Source organism: Labeo rohita, chromosome 25 (genome assembly GCF_022985175.1).
Source record: "Labeo rohita strain BAU-BD-2019 chromosome 25, IGBB_LRoh.1.0, whole genome shotgun sequence".
NCBI lineage: Eukaryota > Metazoa > Chordata > Actinopteri > Cypriniformes > Cyprinidae > Labeo > Labeo rohita.
In genome coordinates this window covers 1,391,065-1,407,433 of record NC_066893.1, presented here as the reverse complement: position 1 = coordinate 1,407,433, position 16,369 = coordinate 1,391,065, and the positions used below count along the sequence as shown (strand labels likewise).

At 38.0% G+C, this 16,369-nt stretch overlaps 1 protein-coding gene across 1 annotated transcript; it reads left to right on the top strand.

Annotated features, from left to right (window-relative positions):
• The first annotated feature begins 1,421 nt into the window (after positions 1-1,421).
• On the top strand, positions 1,422-15,023 carry nfatc3b (nuclear factor of activated T cells 3b). The gene is made up of 10 exons (XM_051099493.1): positions 1,422-1,913; positions 5,465-6,602; positions 6,777-6,939; positions 7,879-8,078; positions 8,791-8,963; positions 9,239-9,379; positions 9,526-9,581; positions 9,724-9,850; positions 11,984-12,751; positions 14,713-15,023. The coding sequence occupies exons 1-10, from the start codon at positions 1,826-1,828 to the stop codon at positions 14,778-14,780; spliced, it is 2,922 nt and encodes a 973-aa protein (XP_050955450.1). The 5' UTR covers positions 1,422-1,825; the 3' UTR covers positions 14,781-15,023.
• The last annotated feature ends 1,346 nt before the right edge of the window (positions 15,024-16,369 follow it).

The window sequence follows — 16,369 nt, the reverse complement described above, 5'->3', positions numbered from 1 at the left end:
TTGTTATTTAAAACCATTTTATTACTTAATTAGCCAGTCCCTCTGGACAAACAGAAAATTAAACATTAAGTCTGTAACAAATGCATTGCTTATTGTCAATGTTAGGTAATGCATTACATTAATAAATGAATAAATTAATTATTATTAATTATATGATAATAATAATAATAATAAAAATTATTATTATTATTATTATTATTATTATTATTATTATTATTATTATTATTATTATTATTATTGGTAACCCTTTACAATAAGATTCCATTTGTTAACTATATGTAATGCATTACCTAACATTAACTAAAATAATTAATACAGAATGTATTAAATTATATTTGATGTTTAATTTTCTGTTTGTGTTGAAATTAATTAAAAACAAAAACAGTTTGAAATAATAATAATAATAATAATAATAATAATAATAATAATAATAATTATTAATTATTATTATTATTAGTAGTAGTAGTAGTAGTAGTAGTAGCATTAGTATTGTTGTTGTTGTTGTTGTTGTTGTTGTTGTTGTTATTATTATTATTATTATTATTATTATTATTATTATTATTATTATTGTTATTGTTGACAGGGACAGGAATTAACTAGCTGTGTAATGTCATAAAAAATATTGAAAATGATAAAATCCAATAATGTGTGATTACAATGTATAACTGTATTGTAACTACAGTAATATATTAATAATAATAATAATAATAATAACAACAACAATAATAATTATGATTGTATTATTATTATTATTATTATTATTAATAATAATAATAATAATAATAATAATAATAATAATAATGTCGAACTATTTTATTTTATCTATCTATCTATCTATCTATCTATCTATCTATTTTTGTCTATTTGTTTATTTGTTTTTGTATTAACTAGTCCCTCGTATAAAACTGGACAAACTGAAAATTAAAAAATGAATAAATACTGTAACAAATGTATTGCTTATTTTTAATGTTAGGTAATGCAATAACTGACTAAAATAAATACATACATACCGTTTTCATTTTTAATGAACTATTCGCTCTGAAACCTGACAAACAGATAATGTCGTCTACCTTGTTTTGATGAGACTTTTTTTGGGAGAAAAGTCGGTACTATAAAAAAAATGACATTTCAAAAGCGTCTTACATCGTTTTGAATGAAACACCGTATTTTTGTTGCTTCTTTTGCAGCATTAACATGAACTGTAATGGCAATTATTTAAGCGGAAACTGTGGTTACCATGGTGTTTTCTGTGTAAGGGCGCTGAATATGTTTTGAGCCGCAACCGTATTGTGACCTTGCAAACTAAGTGTGCGTGTACCGAAATATTCTGATATTCTGTCTAACGACGGCGTTACAAACCCGCTGCTCTCCCGTCCACTACAACTCAACTGTTCCCGCACACTAGTTACATTGTTGGTGTTTGCAAATGAGGCCGCGTGTGTTTCCTTTCCGACTGTTTGTAGTCTGTCAAATGTCGTGACGTCACGTCTGGAGTCGCAGTGTAACATGTAACTTTACTACAGTCATCTACATGTGCGAGAGACTCCAGACCAACACGAAACCCAGCATGGGATTATTAAACACAGCGGGAAGTCAACAAAGTACGAGAAGAAACAACATCAAAGGCTCGATCTGACCAACTTCTGAGGGGGAAAGGGACATTTTGGACCGTGTGTTCCGGGTTTTCGCGCTGACACCATCGTTGTTTTGTCAACCAAAGTGACGCTTGTAGAAAGTTGGAGTGTTGCGTTTGCGTTCACGCATGGACTCGTTTGTTTTTTTCATAATTTCATAGACGAAAAGTAGAGCTGAGGTCTCTAATGCGATGACGACCAACTATAGAGAGGAACTGGACTTCAGACTGATGTTCGGGGAGAGCAGTTACACTCATCCGTCCTCGCTGGGCCACACAGGTTTGTACGTTACTTTACGGGACGCGACGGTAGCAACGCTCCGATTATAATCAATGAAGTGCGTGCAAGCGCGCCCGGTTAAAATGGTAGTTGCGTGCCTCTTTGCGTCAAGAATGTTTTACAGAAGTAGCCATGTTTGTTTTGAATAAATGAAACAGTGTTTCTCTAAATACTAAAAGTCACTTCCTTATCTTTCAACATCAGATGTAGTAGTTCTTGTAGCTGACGCGCATAAAGAGGAAGGTCAAAGTCTAATCATGCGGAACATCTTTTAATAACACGTATGCATGCATTTACTGTATGCATGAGAATAGTTTCGTTGTTTTCGTGTCAGTTATTTTAAACAGCAGTACAACTAGAACTGCTACGACTGGTTTTGTATAGGCCTATATTGTTATTGTTATTATTATTGGCACTGTAAACGTATGTTACTGTACTTCCCTACATACTGTAGGCTGCTGTTATAATTCTTACTGCGAGTTAGACTGCGCACTGTAATCCATCTTTCAATATATGTAGGCAAACCTGACTGATATCATGGGTAAACTCACCATAAATCACCTTTCAGGTTTTTTATTGCTGGGCATTTGACTGTTGAACTTGAGTGCAAGGAGAGTCTATAACATTGTGTTAAACAGATAATCTTATCAGTGTGACAGCATCCCTAGCTCGTGGATCAGTGTGTCTGTGTCTGTGTGTGAGTGTGATATTTATGGTTAGCTACTGTTGCACTTCTGGCAGCTGTCAGTTTGCTCGTGTCTGAATGAGCCATAAGAGCATCTCTCGAAATGCATTTGCTTAAGTACCAACAGTATGCCAAGTACGTAACCTATGCGGCCTCACTTTGTTGTAGTATCTTGAAGAATTTTGCATGCTCTTGGGAACGTTGTTTATTTGTTTTTTTTGTTTGTTTTTTTTTTGTTTGTTTGTGTGAAAGACTATTCATTACACTAATTACATTTTGCAGTGGGACGTCAACAATATTGACTCTAAAATGTACACAGTGCACATTGTCATGACAACATTTTTCGTAATTTTTTAAATAGGTTAATTTCATGTGTAGTTAGAGTAGACTATGGGATAAGGCTAATCAAAGTAGGCACCACTGAATTGATGGCCAGTCATTTGGTACAAAGGTAAACGGCACTGAGTAGGGGACTCCCCCCTATAGTCTGATCACTGTGGTGTCATATAATAAGTTATGTTAGTCCAATAGTAATACAAGCAATTGCCAATGGCCAAAGTCAAGGCCCTCCTCATTGTAAAACGAGGTGATGTAAATCACTTTATGTAAGTGGAGTGTTTGCCCATCATGCCCTACATGATTTTCAGACTGCCCAAATTCAACAGGCTACAGATGTGAACTCGGACTGTAAACGAGGCAGAAACCTGTGCAAAAGTCATGTAGCGTATTCCTGCCTTAAAGGGATAGTCTGCCCAAAAATGAAAATTGTCATTAATCACACCCTTGAGTCGTTCCACACTTGTAAGACCTTCGTTCATCTTCGAAACACAAATTAAAATATTTTTGATGAAATCCAAGAACTCTCTGAACCTTCATGGATAGCAAGGTGGAGGTCTTCACGGGTCCACTTGGATCCAAAAACCCGAGGTCTGACCCAAGACCCAAATGGTTTCGGGTCCAAAACTTCTAGTCCCTCGGACAGGGGTGGGGTTTAGTATTAGTGGCCTGGGATCTCGGGTAATTAAAATGAATGTGCTTTTTCTGAATAAACCTGATAAGAGCCAAATTATTTTAAACTATGTCAGATACGTAGCCTACTTTAGCGTTCATGTTGAGCTCATTTTTGAGAAAAGGATACTTTTGTTACCTCGCACACAGATGAGAGCCATCAGAAAAATCTGCTTGCTTCATTATGCAGCGTGTTTATGCAAGGCTTTTCTTTTTTTGTGTGCAGGAGCCCTTAACCTGAGGTAAATAACGTTGCAGATAACACAAATCCATGATTTATTAGGCTTTCAAATTAATTTTTATCAAACTATCACATTTATTTTTCAAATCCACTGGTCACAATTGGAAGTACATTGATACATTAATTATATTCATTAAAGCTGTTCATTTTACCAAGGTGAATATGCCAAGGTAACGGTTGTTGCATGACCAGTTTGGAAGTTCTGTGCGACTGCCACTAGGGGGAAAAATGGCTTAAATGCCATCGGGTCGGACTCGGGTCTAATTTCATTGGGTCTGTCTTGGGTCGGGTTTTTCTTTTTTAAAAATTCAATTATGCACGTTGGGTTCGGGTAAGAATTGACTGGGGTCGATTCAGGTCGGGTACGAATTTCAGGACCCGAGAAGACCTCTACAGCAAGGGTTCTACCAGTGTTGCCAAGTCTGTGGTTTTCCCGCAGAATTGGGCTACTTTAACACTGTTGCCGCGGGTTGAAGCGACCCCAATAATGTGATATTTAGCCCCTGGAATGCTAATTTTACCCAGGGAATCTCGCCATAAAATTTATTTTGTCCCTTGAAACGTGCTATTAGGGAAGCAACAGCTTCCAATGGAACGGCTACGATGACCGGAAGTAGGCTGTAACCCCGCCGTAGCCGAGAACGTAAAAATCATTAAGCAACTAGGTGCTGATGCCAACAGCAGACATATCTTTGTACAAATGAAAACATCATTAAAATTGGCTTAAGTTTAAAACATATCAACACAGATTAAATGAAAGACTAATGGTAGAATCGTATACTGATGGAATTACAGTGGTATATACTATAAAATGTAACATTTATCTACTAATCTGTGACATTGTAAAGACTACGGCAAACCAGCTGTTCTCCCGTAGTAGACGGTTACAGTAGAACGTCAAGAAGTGACAGTTAAAGTCGTGAACGCACAATATGACGTCGGAATGTCGTTGCCGTTCCATCTGTGGATGCTGCTTAAAGTCCCTATTTACTGGGGGACTCCAACCCGAGACACTATTGAGCTACTTTTGGGCTAGTTTTGAGTAGCAATTGGGCAGGTTTTGTTGTGAAAACCTGGCAACCCTGGGACTTACTATGTTCAAGGTCCAGAAGGGAACCAAAAACATCAACAAAATAGTCCATGTGGCATCAGTGGTTCAACCGTAATTTTATGAAGCTACGAGAATACATTCAGATGAATTACGCTCAGAGGAAATCATGCAAATGTGATTTGGTACTCTCCAAAATGGCACTAGTGGTGACACAGAGAAGAATTGTTGAATTAAGATGTTAAAAAAAGTATTCTAATAGCTTTGAAAACTTTCAGTTGAACCACTGATGTCACTGATAGACTGTTTTGTCGATATTATTGGTACCTTGAATGTAGTAGTACCCTTGCTGCCTATTAAGGGGTCAGAGAGTTATCAGATTTCATCAGAAATATCTTAATTTGTGTTTTGAAGATGAGCAAATGTCTTTAAGGTTTGGAACGACATAAGGTTGGGTAATTAATTTGACAGAATTTTCATTTTTACTATCCCTTCAAGTAAAATAAACCAAGGTAGGCATATTATTTGGTCTTGTGTTAAAAACAACCTTTTTTTCCCTGTTACTTTAGAATCCAGATCGGATGAGGATGCCAACTGCTACCCTCTCTTTCCTCCTGGTCCCCCAGAACAGCAGGACAGCTGTGCAAACCAGTCTTATGGCACCCCTCACTCTGGTTCCAACCAACCCATGGAGTCTCCCAGTAGGGTATTTGACTGCCCTAGCATCCAAATCACCTCTATCCCAGCCAACTGCCACCAGGACCTGGGCGCCCACCAGTTGGACGAGTTGGCAGGTGCATGTGGGGAAGCCAGTGCTGTGTCTCTATCAAGGGACCAGCTCTTTCTGCCATTGGATGCTTCGTACAGGGACACATCCTCGCTGTGTCCCAGCCCATGCAGTAGTTTGTCCTCCCGCAGCTGGTTGTCTGACGCCTCGTCCTGCGAATCCTTCTCGCACATCTACGATGATGTGGAGGCAGAACTGAATGAGGCGGCTGCTCAAGTTCGGCTGGCTTCTCCTCGAGTGTCGCCATTGACGTCTCCTCTGCCGTCCCCACTTACTTCCCCCCAGGCATCTCCTCAAGTGTCTCCACTTGTGTCCCCCTTTGGTTCTCCAGGATATGGAGATGACCCTTGGTACCGTTACCAACAACAGCATTACCAGCAACCTCTACAATATCATTACCCCCAATCACTGTCGCCATATCAGTCACCCCGCACCAGTATCACTGAGGAAACTTGGCTCATTCCCCGTCCACACTCTTCATCTTCACGACCCTCTTCTCGGCCAACCTCGCCATGTGGAAAAAGGCGGCATTCCAGTGCAGAGGTCAATCCCGGTTTGGCATCTCCACACCTTTCCCCCAACGTAACACCATCTCACTCTCCTCGGGGTAGTGTCACTGAGGAGACATGGTTGGGAGGTGCCACATTTGCTCCCTACCAGACCCCTCCACTGGAGGTGGACATCCCATCCAAAACAAGAAGAACGTATCAGACCAACCACAACCAGGATCAAGTGGCTCTGTTGCCTGGACAGGAGGACTCAAGTCTTCAAGACCCAAGCCTTGCAAATCCATCGCTAAACTCGGGCATAGCCGTGTCCCTCCCCAGTTTAAAGAAAGAGGATATAGTGGAACATTTCTTAGCTGTCCCAACGCCCTTCCCTTGGGTTAAACCCAAACAAGTTGGCACTCCTTTATACAGGTAAATTGCACGTACAGGACTCTTTTGTTCAGCTTTTGGTATTGAACAAGTGCTGGTTACATAATAGTTTTTGACCCCTTTGTTCCATCATTTATGAACCTGTTAGGGCTATAACAATGTATATCTGTTTCACTGGCCAGTGCTTAGCCGCTTCTGTTTTTTTCTCTTACTCAGGTCCACATCTTTACCTCCACTAGACTGCCCTCTGCCCAGTCAGTGTGGCCAATGTGAGTTAAAGATGGAGATCCAACCTAAACCTCACCACAGAGCCCATTATGAGACGGAGGGCAGTCGAGGGGCCATTAAATCGGAATGCGGAAGACACCCTGTTGTAAAGGTCAAACTTTATAGATTTTATACCAGATATCAGATTGTTTGGGGCCTGGCCACCTGTTTGTCTGCAAAATGGAAGAGAAAACCTGTTTGGAAACAGTCATTTTTGCAATTCAATTTGGTGCGACTAGCGAATTATATATGGAACATTTTACATGTAATTTATTGCTTGTGGTTAATTATTGATGGAGTATTTCATCCATCATTACCCACTTTTCTATGCTGTTTTTGTTCGTCACACAGCATACAGACAGTATTGTGCACATCTTGAACAGTTCACTGAACTTGCACAGCAGTTTTCATTGTTCTGGTAAATTGAGAAAGGGTTCCATACCTAAAGGTGTGTTGCTCATCTGACATCTGCTGTTGTACAAGACAAAATACCAAATTATTGTTTGGGTCTATTTAATTATTTATATGAATATTATAATATTAATTAGTATTATCATACATGATCTAATATCTAATGCTGCTTAAAAATAGTTTAGATACCCCTGGATTAACAATATGTGAATTTACCAATGAAAGAAGGAGAGATATTTGTGATGTGATTCATGTGATAAATATCAGCCAGTCTTATAGACAGAACTTTTGATCCAGTCAGCTTGTGGTATTTTTAACAGGGTACAGGCTAATGTTACATGTGTTGCACTGTTTGTTTACCCTAGCTACCTATGATACGAATGGCCGACCATTCCTGCCATTAAAGAAACAGATGTTGTGAGCTTTTCAGAGATAATCACATTTAAAACTAGAAAAGGAAAGATCGTCAACTAACTTTGAATGTTGAAATGTGAGCCTGATATGGGCTACTTTGAATACTTTAAGAGCTATAGAGCTTTAAACCTTTGATGGATGATGGATAGGCAGATACATGTAGGAACGATTTATTTGGAATAACCATTTGCCTGTTTACTCATATCGTTTCTTCTTGCATCTGTAGCTAATAGGGTTTAATGAAAAACCCGTCAGCCTGCAGATGTTCATCGGGACCGCGGATGAGCGCTACATCAGGCCGCACCCATTCTATCAAGTGCACAGGATCACTGGGAAAACCGTAGCAACGCCGAGTCAAGAGACAGTGATATCCAGCACTAAAGTTCTTGAAATTCCTCTTCTACCTGAAAACAATATGTGTGCCAGGTACCTGTCGAACAAACCTCTGATTTACATGCACCCTGGCCTGCATGGATTGTAGACAGAGCTTTTTTTGCATAAGTGATGTATTGACATGGCTGACAGTAGAGTATATATATCAAGAAGGTGGCAGTGCTGAATGGAAAATATGTGAAATTCTGAACAGTTGGTTCAATCAGTATTGTTTTTTGGTTTTTTTTTTTCTTCATTTTTTGTTCAGTTTTACCTTTACTTTTTGTTTTGATATACACTCAATGATATAACTCTAGTTGTGTTAGTACCCTAATTAAAGCTAATTTATTTTACATGGAGTGGATTATATTGAAGCCAACTTGTTGAGATCACATTGAACAAATCATTTTATCATGGTACCCACTTTATTCTCAGAGTTTTGCTAACGGAATAAATTAATCATGGCTAAGAATAGAACATTTCTACAGTGGCTTTGGTAATTTGAAAAAAAAAAAAAAAAGAAAGAACTTTTGCATGATGATGCATCCACCCACTCCCATACTGGCTAGGCTTTTAACAGAAACTTTTCCATATGCAGGTCTCATGACTATACAAAGTGAAATTACTTAAATGGGCCAAAAGTTGTTTTGGAGCACTGTCGGCAAAACAGCACCATTTATGTCACACTTTGGTTTCATTTCCATAGATAAAGGCAGTTTTAATAAATAAACACAATTTGAACTGACTTATCGTCTTTCTTTCAAAGCATTGACTGTGCTGGGATCCTGAAGCTACGGAATTCAGACATCGAGTTGCGGAAGGGAGAGACTGACATTGGGCGTAAAAACACACGTGTGCGTGCTGTGTTTCGTGTTCACATCCCTCAACACAATGGAAAAGTGCTGTCACTGCAAGTGGCGTCCATGCCTATAGAATGCTGTGAGTTCTTTTGTTTCATTATGTATTGGTATAGCATTTTTTGGACACAAAGTGTATATTTGACTGAGAACTTTTACATAATTAAAATAGTTTTACATAATTTTCATTCAGCTAAAACATTTAGTCAACTTTTACATCCATTACATACAGATAGGATGTTGACTTTGAAAGCTAAAAGCCAAACCACTCAAATTTTGATTTTGAAAATGTTACCAAGTCACACTGATGAACATTTCCTCAGCAATTTACATCTATTTCCTTTCTCTGTTGACTAGCGCAACGATTAGCTCAGGAACTTCCTCAAATCGAGAACTTCAGTCCTGCCTGTGGTTCTGTGAATGGAGGAGAAGAGATGCTTATAACAGGCCAAAACATCAATCCAGAATCAACAGTTGTCTTCCTAGAAAAGAGCTCTGGTGAGTATCATCATCTGTTACAATAACTATTCTCACAGCTAGTTTCTCTGTTGTAATTAAGAGCTGTTTTAGCAATATATTTTGGATGACATTTTGTTATGTAATAACAAAAGAGCCTTTGTATTGTTTTTTTTTTCCCATTCCAGATGGTAAAACACAATGGGAGGTTGATGTGAGGGCTTTACAAGAAAAGAGTCAAAATGTAAGCTGTTGTTTATTTTATAATAAAACACTGAAATCCCTCAATTTCTTGTAACAGCAAAACATATGTGCATTACGCTTCCTATTGAGGTCTATAATTACAGGTGTCTCTAAAGTTCTCTTGTGTTCCCATTCCTGTTTAGACAAGCATAGTGGTAAAGATCCCTCCATACTACAAGAAAACCACGGCTTCCTCCACCCAGGTGCAGTTCTATGTTAGCAATGGCAAGAGGAAGAGATGTGCCTTACAGTTCTTCACTTATCTTTCAGGTAATAGTCCTTCTTATGAGTATTAGCAACTCTGGTCCACTTTGGTAGAAAGAACTACCAAACAGCAACAGAAAGTCTGAGTAATATATAGAATAGACCAACTACAGTTGAAAATAGGGATATAGAAGATGCAACAATATTTAAATGTTTCAACAAGGCAGTAGCTCATTCATTTGAAAAATAGTCTCTAGGAATGTTTGTACAGTCTGCCAGGAAGCAATTAGTAGATGCAGAATATATATGGTAATTGGTATTGATAATGGTTACTGACACAGCTCAAAGTGATAAAAGTGAAAGATCCTGTTTCCACCTGGCATTAAGATGCATCTTTGGCTATCTAATCACAAGTGGTTAGCACTAAAGGTGTAAAGGAAAGGTGTTGAACATTTTATCTGACTGTTAAAAACCACATATGGAGAAAGTCAAAATGATCACATTGCTTTTGTGTTAGAAACGCTGTCTGTCCTTAATGCATCCCAGACCACAGTGAAGTACCTTCATAGTGAAGCGATTCAAAGTTAGCTGCATTGTACCAAAATACAGTGGGAAGTTGGAGTACTTGGACTTGGGACATTTTGGATGCATAAAACCACATTGTTGTAGAACATAAAAGCTAATACATAAGCAACACCGTAAAATTAAGATAAAAGACAATAATAAATGTCGCCTACTCAAACTCAATTGGTTAAAAATAGGACTCAACTTGGACTCAACCAGGTGGACTCTGAGCCAACACTAGAAATCACAGATGCCCTCCCTGTAATTTTCATTTGTTTTCTTTCCCACTTGTTAGCCACAAAATATGTTCGAGGACTGGGATTGGGAAACACTGATGTAGAGTTTGATAAAATAAGAGGTGCGTGTATTTGCAGAATCTGAAAACAAGTGGTCACAAGATTTGGAATGCATGGTAATACCAGGTCAGGGATGGGCAACTTTGGTCCTGGAGGGCCACTGTCCTGCAGAGTTTAGCTCCAACCCTAATCAAACACACCTGAACAAGCTAATCAAGGGCTTCAAGAGCATTAGAAAGCTACAGGCAGGCATGTTTGATTAGGGTTGGAGCTAAACTCGGCAGGACAGTGGCCCTCCAGGACCAAAGTTGCCCATCCCTGCACCAGGTGTAAATAGTAAAGCACGGGTGTCCAGTCCGGAGAGGCACTGTCTTACAGAGTCTTACAGAGTTTAGTTTAGCTTCGTTTAGCCCTCTATGAGCAGGGGGATTGTGGAGGCTTACACATGGGTGTCCAGAGTTGTTCCTGGAGGGCCATTGTCCTGCAGAATTTAGCTCCAGCCCTAATTAAACACACCTGAACCAGCTAATCAAGATTCTTAAGACTCACCAGAACCTTCCAGGCAAGTGTGTGTAATGCCTAGTTCAGACTACATGACTTTAAACTGTTTATATGCGAGAAGTTGAACAGGATGGTGCAAAACAACACGTAAAACAGGAACTGTTAATTTGAACATGAACGTCAGGAAGCAATTAGTGTTGCAAGCTGTTCTGAAATATTTTTCTCATTTTTTTTGCGTCCACACTTTTCTTAAAGCCATGTTGCAGTTGCTGTTTTTTATCCGCAGACCTCAGCCGATGCCTTGCTCTCTCATTGGCAGTAGCTCTTTGCGACACCTGACGCCATGTGATATTGAGTTGGCCGACCACTCAAGATAATTAGCATGTTAGATTTTTGTTTGGCATCGGCGTGGCATTGTTGAGTAGTTCACACATTAAAACTGATGAGCACTGATAACCCACTGATTTGCCCCCGATCACAGCCCAACCACAGGTGAGCTTGTTGATTTGCAACTGGGGCTTAAATGGGGCTTAAAATCCTGTAGTGTGAACTTGGCATAAGCTACTTGTAGCTAAACTCTGCAGGACGTTGGCCCTTCAAGAACAGGATTGGAAACCCCCTGGGCTAACCAATCAAACTGGAGCTTGTAGTTTTGGAGATTGGAAGACTGGCTATGTTTATGTGTATAATACACTGTGTTGTCTGAAATCACTGTAGAACTGGACTGATTTAGGTCTCAATTGGTCAAGATAATATAGCAGTTTTCAAATGTTTTAAGAAATTAGGAAATGTTCATAAAGCTAATCTGTAATGTGCTGAACATCTTCCTTCCAAGCAGCACAGGTCAAGCAGGAGTTTAGCATAAGAACGGATCTTAACACCAATGAACTTGCAGGGCAGCATCCTACCACCTCCCCAGCAGGTCTCATTACTACTTTAGACCCAGTTGATTCGGATGAGGTCCGACCTCTTGAGCAGTGGCTGCTGTCTGCAGGAACAGTCTGTGCTCCATCGTCAACCCATCTCAGTTACTCACCTCAGGATCCTTTGTATCTAAGCCACTCTCATCCAGCAGACAGAAGCCCTAATGCTGGAGCAGAAGTCCACCATATGTTCCACCCTTCATTGGTGGATTTCAACAACTCCTTGTACCAAAAACCTCAACAGGATCTGTCTTACAAAGGACAATCTAGTCTTCCGATGACTGGTGGTTCACTCCAAGGCTCCAAGTCATCCCAAATCTTAGCAGAGCAACCAATGTCTCAACCAGGCAAAGCATACCAAGGCATACCTGCAGAACACAGTCAAAATCTCCACAACCTTGGCCCTGTCTCTGTGTCCAATACATCTGGTCTGCAATTCCCACAGTCCTCATCTTCCCAGGTGCCTCCTCTTTCCCACCCGTCAACTCTTGCCAAAGTGCCTTCTAACTCTATCAGAGAGAGCTTGATGGACCCTCAACCTTTAGGTGCATCTCTCCAGGAGTCCAGCAAAAGTTACAGGATGTCACAAGGTGGAGAACGTCTTAACATTAAACAGGAGCCACAAGAAAACAAAGAGCTAGCCTTTCGGTCCATAGGCCTACAGGACATCACGCTTGATGATGGTAAGACTCCAAGTAGAACCATTTCAAAGCAATTAAGTTAAGTGGACAGTGTTGATTACCACAGAAATGTATTTTGACGAACAAAACCAGTTTATAGGGCAGGGGTGGCAAATGTTGGTCCTACAGAGTTTTGCTTCAACCCTAATCAAACACAAGTGAACAAGCTAATCAAACTCTGAAGCAGGGGTGCCCAAACTCAGTCCTGGAGGGCCAGTGTCTTGCAGTGATTACTTCCAACTTGCCTCAACACACCTGCCGGAACGTGTCTAGTATGCCTAGTTTGCCTAGAAGCTTGATTAGCTTCAGGTGTGCCTAATTGGAGTTGGAGCTAAACTCTGCAGGACACCGGCCCTCCAGGACTGAGTTTGGGCACCCCTGGTCTGAAGGGTTACTAGGAAGCTACAGGCAGGTGAGTTTTTATTAGGGTTGGAGCTGAACTCTGCAGGACTGTGGCTCTCTAGGACCAGAGTTCACCACCCCTGCTATAGAGCAAGGGATTTCTTAAAATAAATGATAAAATAACTTTTTCAAAGGTCTAGCCACAAGAATTAACAGTAAGTTTTCTTCAAAACCACCTGCGATAGTAATTCCAGACCATGTTATTTGTTTACACATAATACACACTCACTGTGTCTCATGCTGGGTCAATAACTCGCCCGAAGCTGTAATAACAAAATATGTGCTAGCTTTGTGGCATATGCTAACCGAGCTTTTTGTTTACTCTCAAGAAAAACTAGCAGCTGCCACCCCTAGTGTCTGGAAGCCTGTTTAGTTTGGGCCTAATTATAGTCCACTGTCCCGCAGTGCGGTGGGAAAGAGGATACTGGCATTGCATGGAGTCACTGAAAGAGCTAAATATACCGCCAAGGCTAATCCACAGCTAGTTTTACACAGCTGTATTGTGACAGTCTTACATACTTCACATAAGATGTTGCCGCCATTAGCCTAGAAGAAGACGCAGGAAAGAAGTACATGGCCTTGACCTTTGTTACGTCTTGTTGATAGAATAGCATAGAATAAATTAAGTTACCAGTTATTAATATTTATCATAATGATATACATAGAATATTTAGATGTTATAAATTAAAATATAAAAAGCAATCAAATAAATTATGTTGTGATTTACACATTTTAAATGATTAAATAATAAAAAATATTTTTATGATTATTTTAAATAATTAAATTTGGAAGTGGGTTAGATTAAATATTAAATTATATAATTTTTAATTATGAATATTTACATTTATAATTAAACAATCCCTAGGACAGACTGTTTTTTGTCACTTGTTTTTACCTGGCCCACTGTTACTATGTCTCAGCACTTATCCGTGTTAGAGAGGACAGGTGCAGTGGACTGGAATACCCCCGTTGAGTGAGTGCTGTTGTCCGGCATCATGCTCCCTTCACTGCCAGGGTGTGTGTGTGTGTGAGTGAGTGTGTTGTCTTTCATCTTCGCTCAAACAGACTCTTGTCCAAATGCACAGCTACCTTTTCTGGCTTAGGTATATTTATAGCCCACACTGTATACTCTGTTTCCCATTTCACATACTTAATGGATGTCGTGTTGTAAATAACTTCTTGTGTGTTTAAAGTGTATTAATAGATGTGTTTGGTTATTGGAAAGTCAAAGAAACAAGTGGCATTTCAGGAACTAGTTGAAGCTGAGCTATTAACCTTAAAAACAGCACAAAAGACTACTGTAGTCACTGAAACTCAGTTTCAGTCTCTGTGGTTTAACACTTCTGTGCAAAAGCTGAAGTGTTGTTTTTTTTTTATTTTTTTATTATTAAAATAAGACAGGAAAACACCAATCGTTTTTGAATGTGCAACACTGCCCTCAGATGGATTTAATATACTGCAGATTAATTCTACATTAATATACATTATATGTGTGTTTTCTATACACGAGAGAGAGAGCATGTCATATTAAATTGTTTGTTTTTTTTAAATTTCCTTTGCAGTAAGTGAAATCATTGTAAGAGACTTGTTCGACACTCCAGATTCAGGGAATGCCAACAGTGTGCCGTAACACCGCTCCTGGACAGAGTGTCCCATCGATTAGAAGATCAATGGAAATGAAGCATCTTCCATAGGACTTCAGTACTGCTATTGTACTGATAATTAGAGAATTGGACATCTCATTGTAACTGTTTTGGTCTCAGCATCTTGCATTACTGCACATGTAGAAATGATTTTCTATGAGTAATACCATGTACATAAAGTTTTCAGCCTAATAGAGGATGCATTTAATCATTTTTTTTTTTTTTTTTTTTAACCAAGCATATAAAATGTGAATGTAAAATATTGACCAGTCATAGTTTTGATTCAACATGTGCCTTAACCAGACATGCCTTTTTAGTTTCATTTGAAATAAATTGTCTTCAATTTTCTCCTTTTGATTGTAAATGTAAAATCTATTCTTGCAATTTATGATAATCAAAAGAAGCACAGAATAAATTATTGAGACAAAATATGCAGCACTGAGCATATAAAGCACAAACCCATGTTTGAATCTGCTGAGTGTTCACTTTAAAGAACTGTTACCCGATTGGCATTATAGTAGATGTGTTTCTCTTACTTTTACCATTGGTTAGTCTTTCAAAATGTCTTTGTATTTATGAATTTTTACTGAACATAAAAGAAATTTTGTGAGAATCTTAATGGACTCTTAGAATTATTATATATATATATATATATATATATATATATATATATATATATATATATATATATATATATATATATATTATTTATATATATATTATTTATATATATATATATATATATATACACTACCGTTCAAAGGTTTGGGGTCAGTAAGACTTGTAATAGTCTTTAAAGTAGTCTCTTATGCTCATCAAGGCTCCATTTATTTGATTAAAAAAAAAAAAAAAAAAGTAATATTGCAAAATGTTTTTACAATATAAAATAATGTTTTTTGTTTGTTTGTTTGTTTTTTTTAACATACTTTAAAATAGAATTTATTCCTGTGATGAAAAGCTGATTTTTATCAGCTGTTACTCCAGTCTTAAGTGTCACATGATCCTTCAGAAATCATTCTAATATGCAGATTTATTATTAGAATGATCAATGTTGGATAATATCAACAGTTGTGCTGCCAAATATTTTTTGGAACCTGTAATTTTTTTTTTTTTTTTTTTTTTTTTTTCAGGATTCTTTCATGAATAACAAGTTTAAAAAGTACAGTGTTTATTCAAAATATAAATATTTTATAACAATGTAAATTATTTATTATTAACTTTTAATAAACTTTTATTAACTTTTTTTTTATTAACTTTTATTAACTTAATACATCCTTGGTGAATAAAAGTATTAATTTCTTCAAAAAAAAAAAAAAAAAAAAAAAGAAAGAAACAATAAAAATGTACTGACCCCAAAATTTTGAACGGTAGTGTATATGATTTTAAATATAAGTAAAATACTTTTCACTTAAAAAAAATGAATAAATGCATACATAATAATAATAATAATTCAACTCTATAGTGTGATTGTAATGAGCTTCTACTTAAAATAGTCTCCATTATTTGTGTGAGGGACAACAAACAAGTGTCATAATGCTATTTTAGTACCAGTACCTGTTATATAAACAACAACAAA

Bases quoted from the DNA above. Each gene is read 5' to 3' on its own strand.
- nfatc3b (XM_051099493.1), top strand. From the start codon at position 1,826: ATGACGACCAACTATAGAGAGGAACTGGACTTCAGACTGATGTTCGGG. The intron at 6,603-6,776 runs GTAAATTGCACG...TCTCTTACTCAG, and splicing joins GTTGGCACTCCTTTATACAG to GTCCACATCTTTACCTCCAC. The intron at 9,582-9,723 runs GTAAGCTGTTGT...ATTCCTGTTTAG, and splicing joins TACAAGAAAAGAGTCAAAAT to ACAAGCATAGTGGTAAAGAT.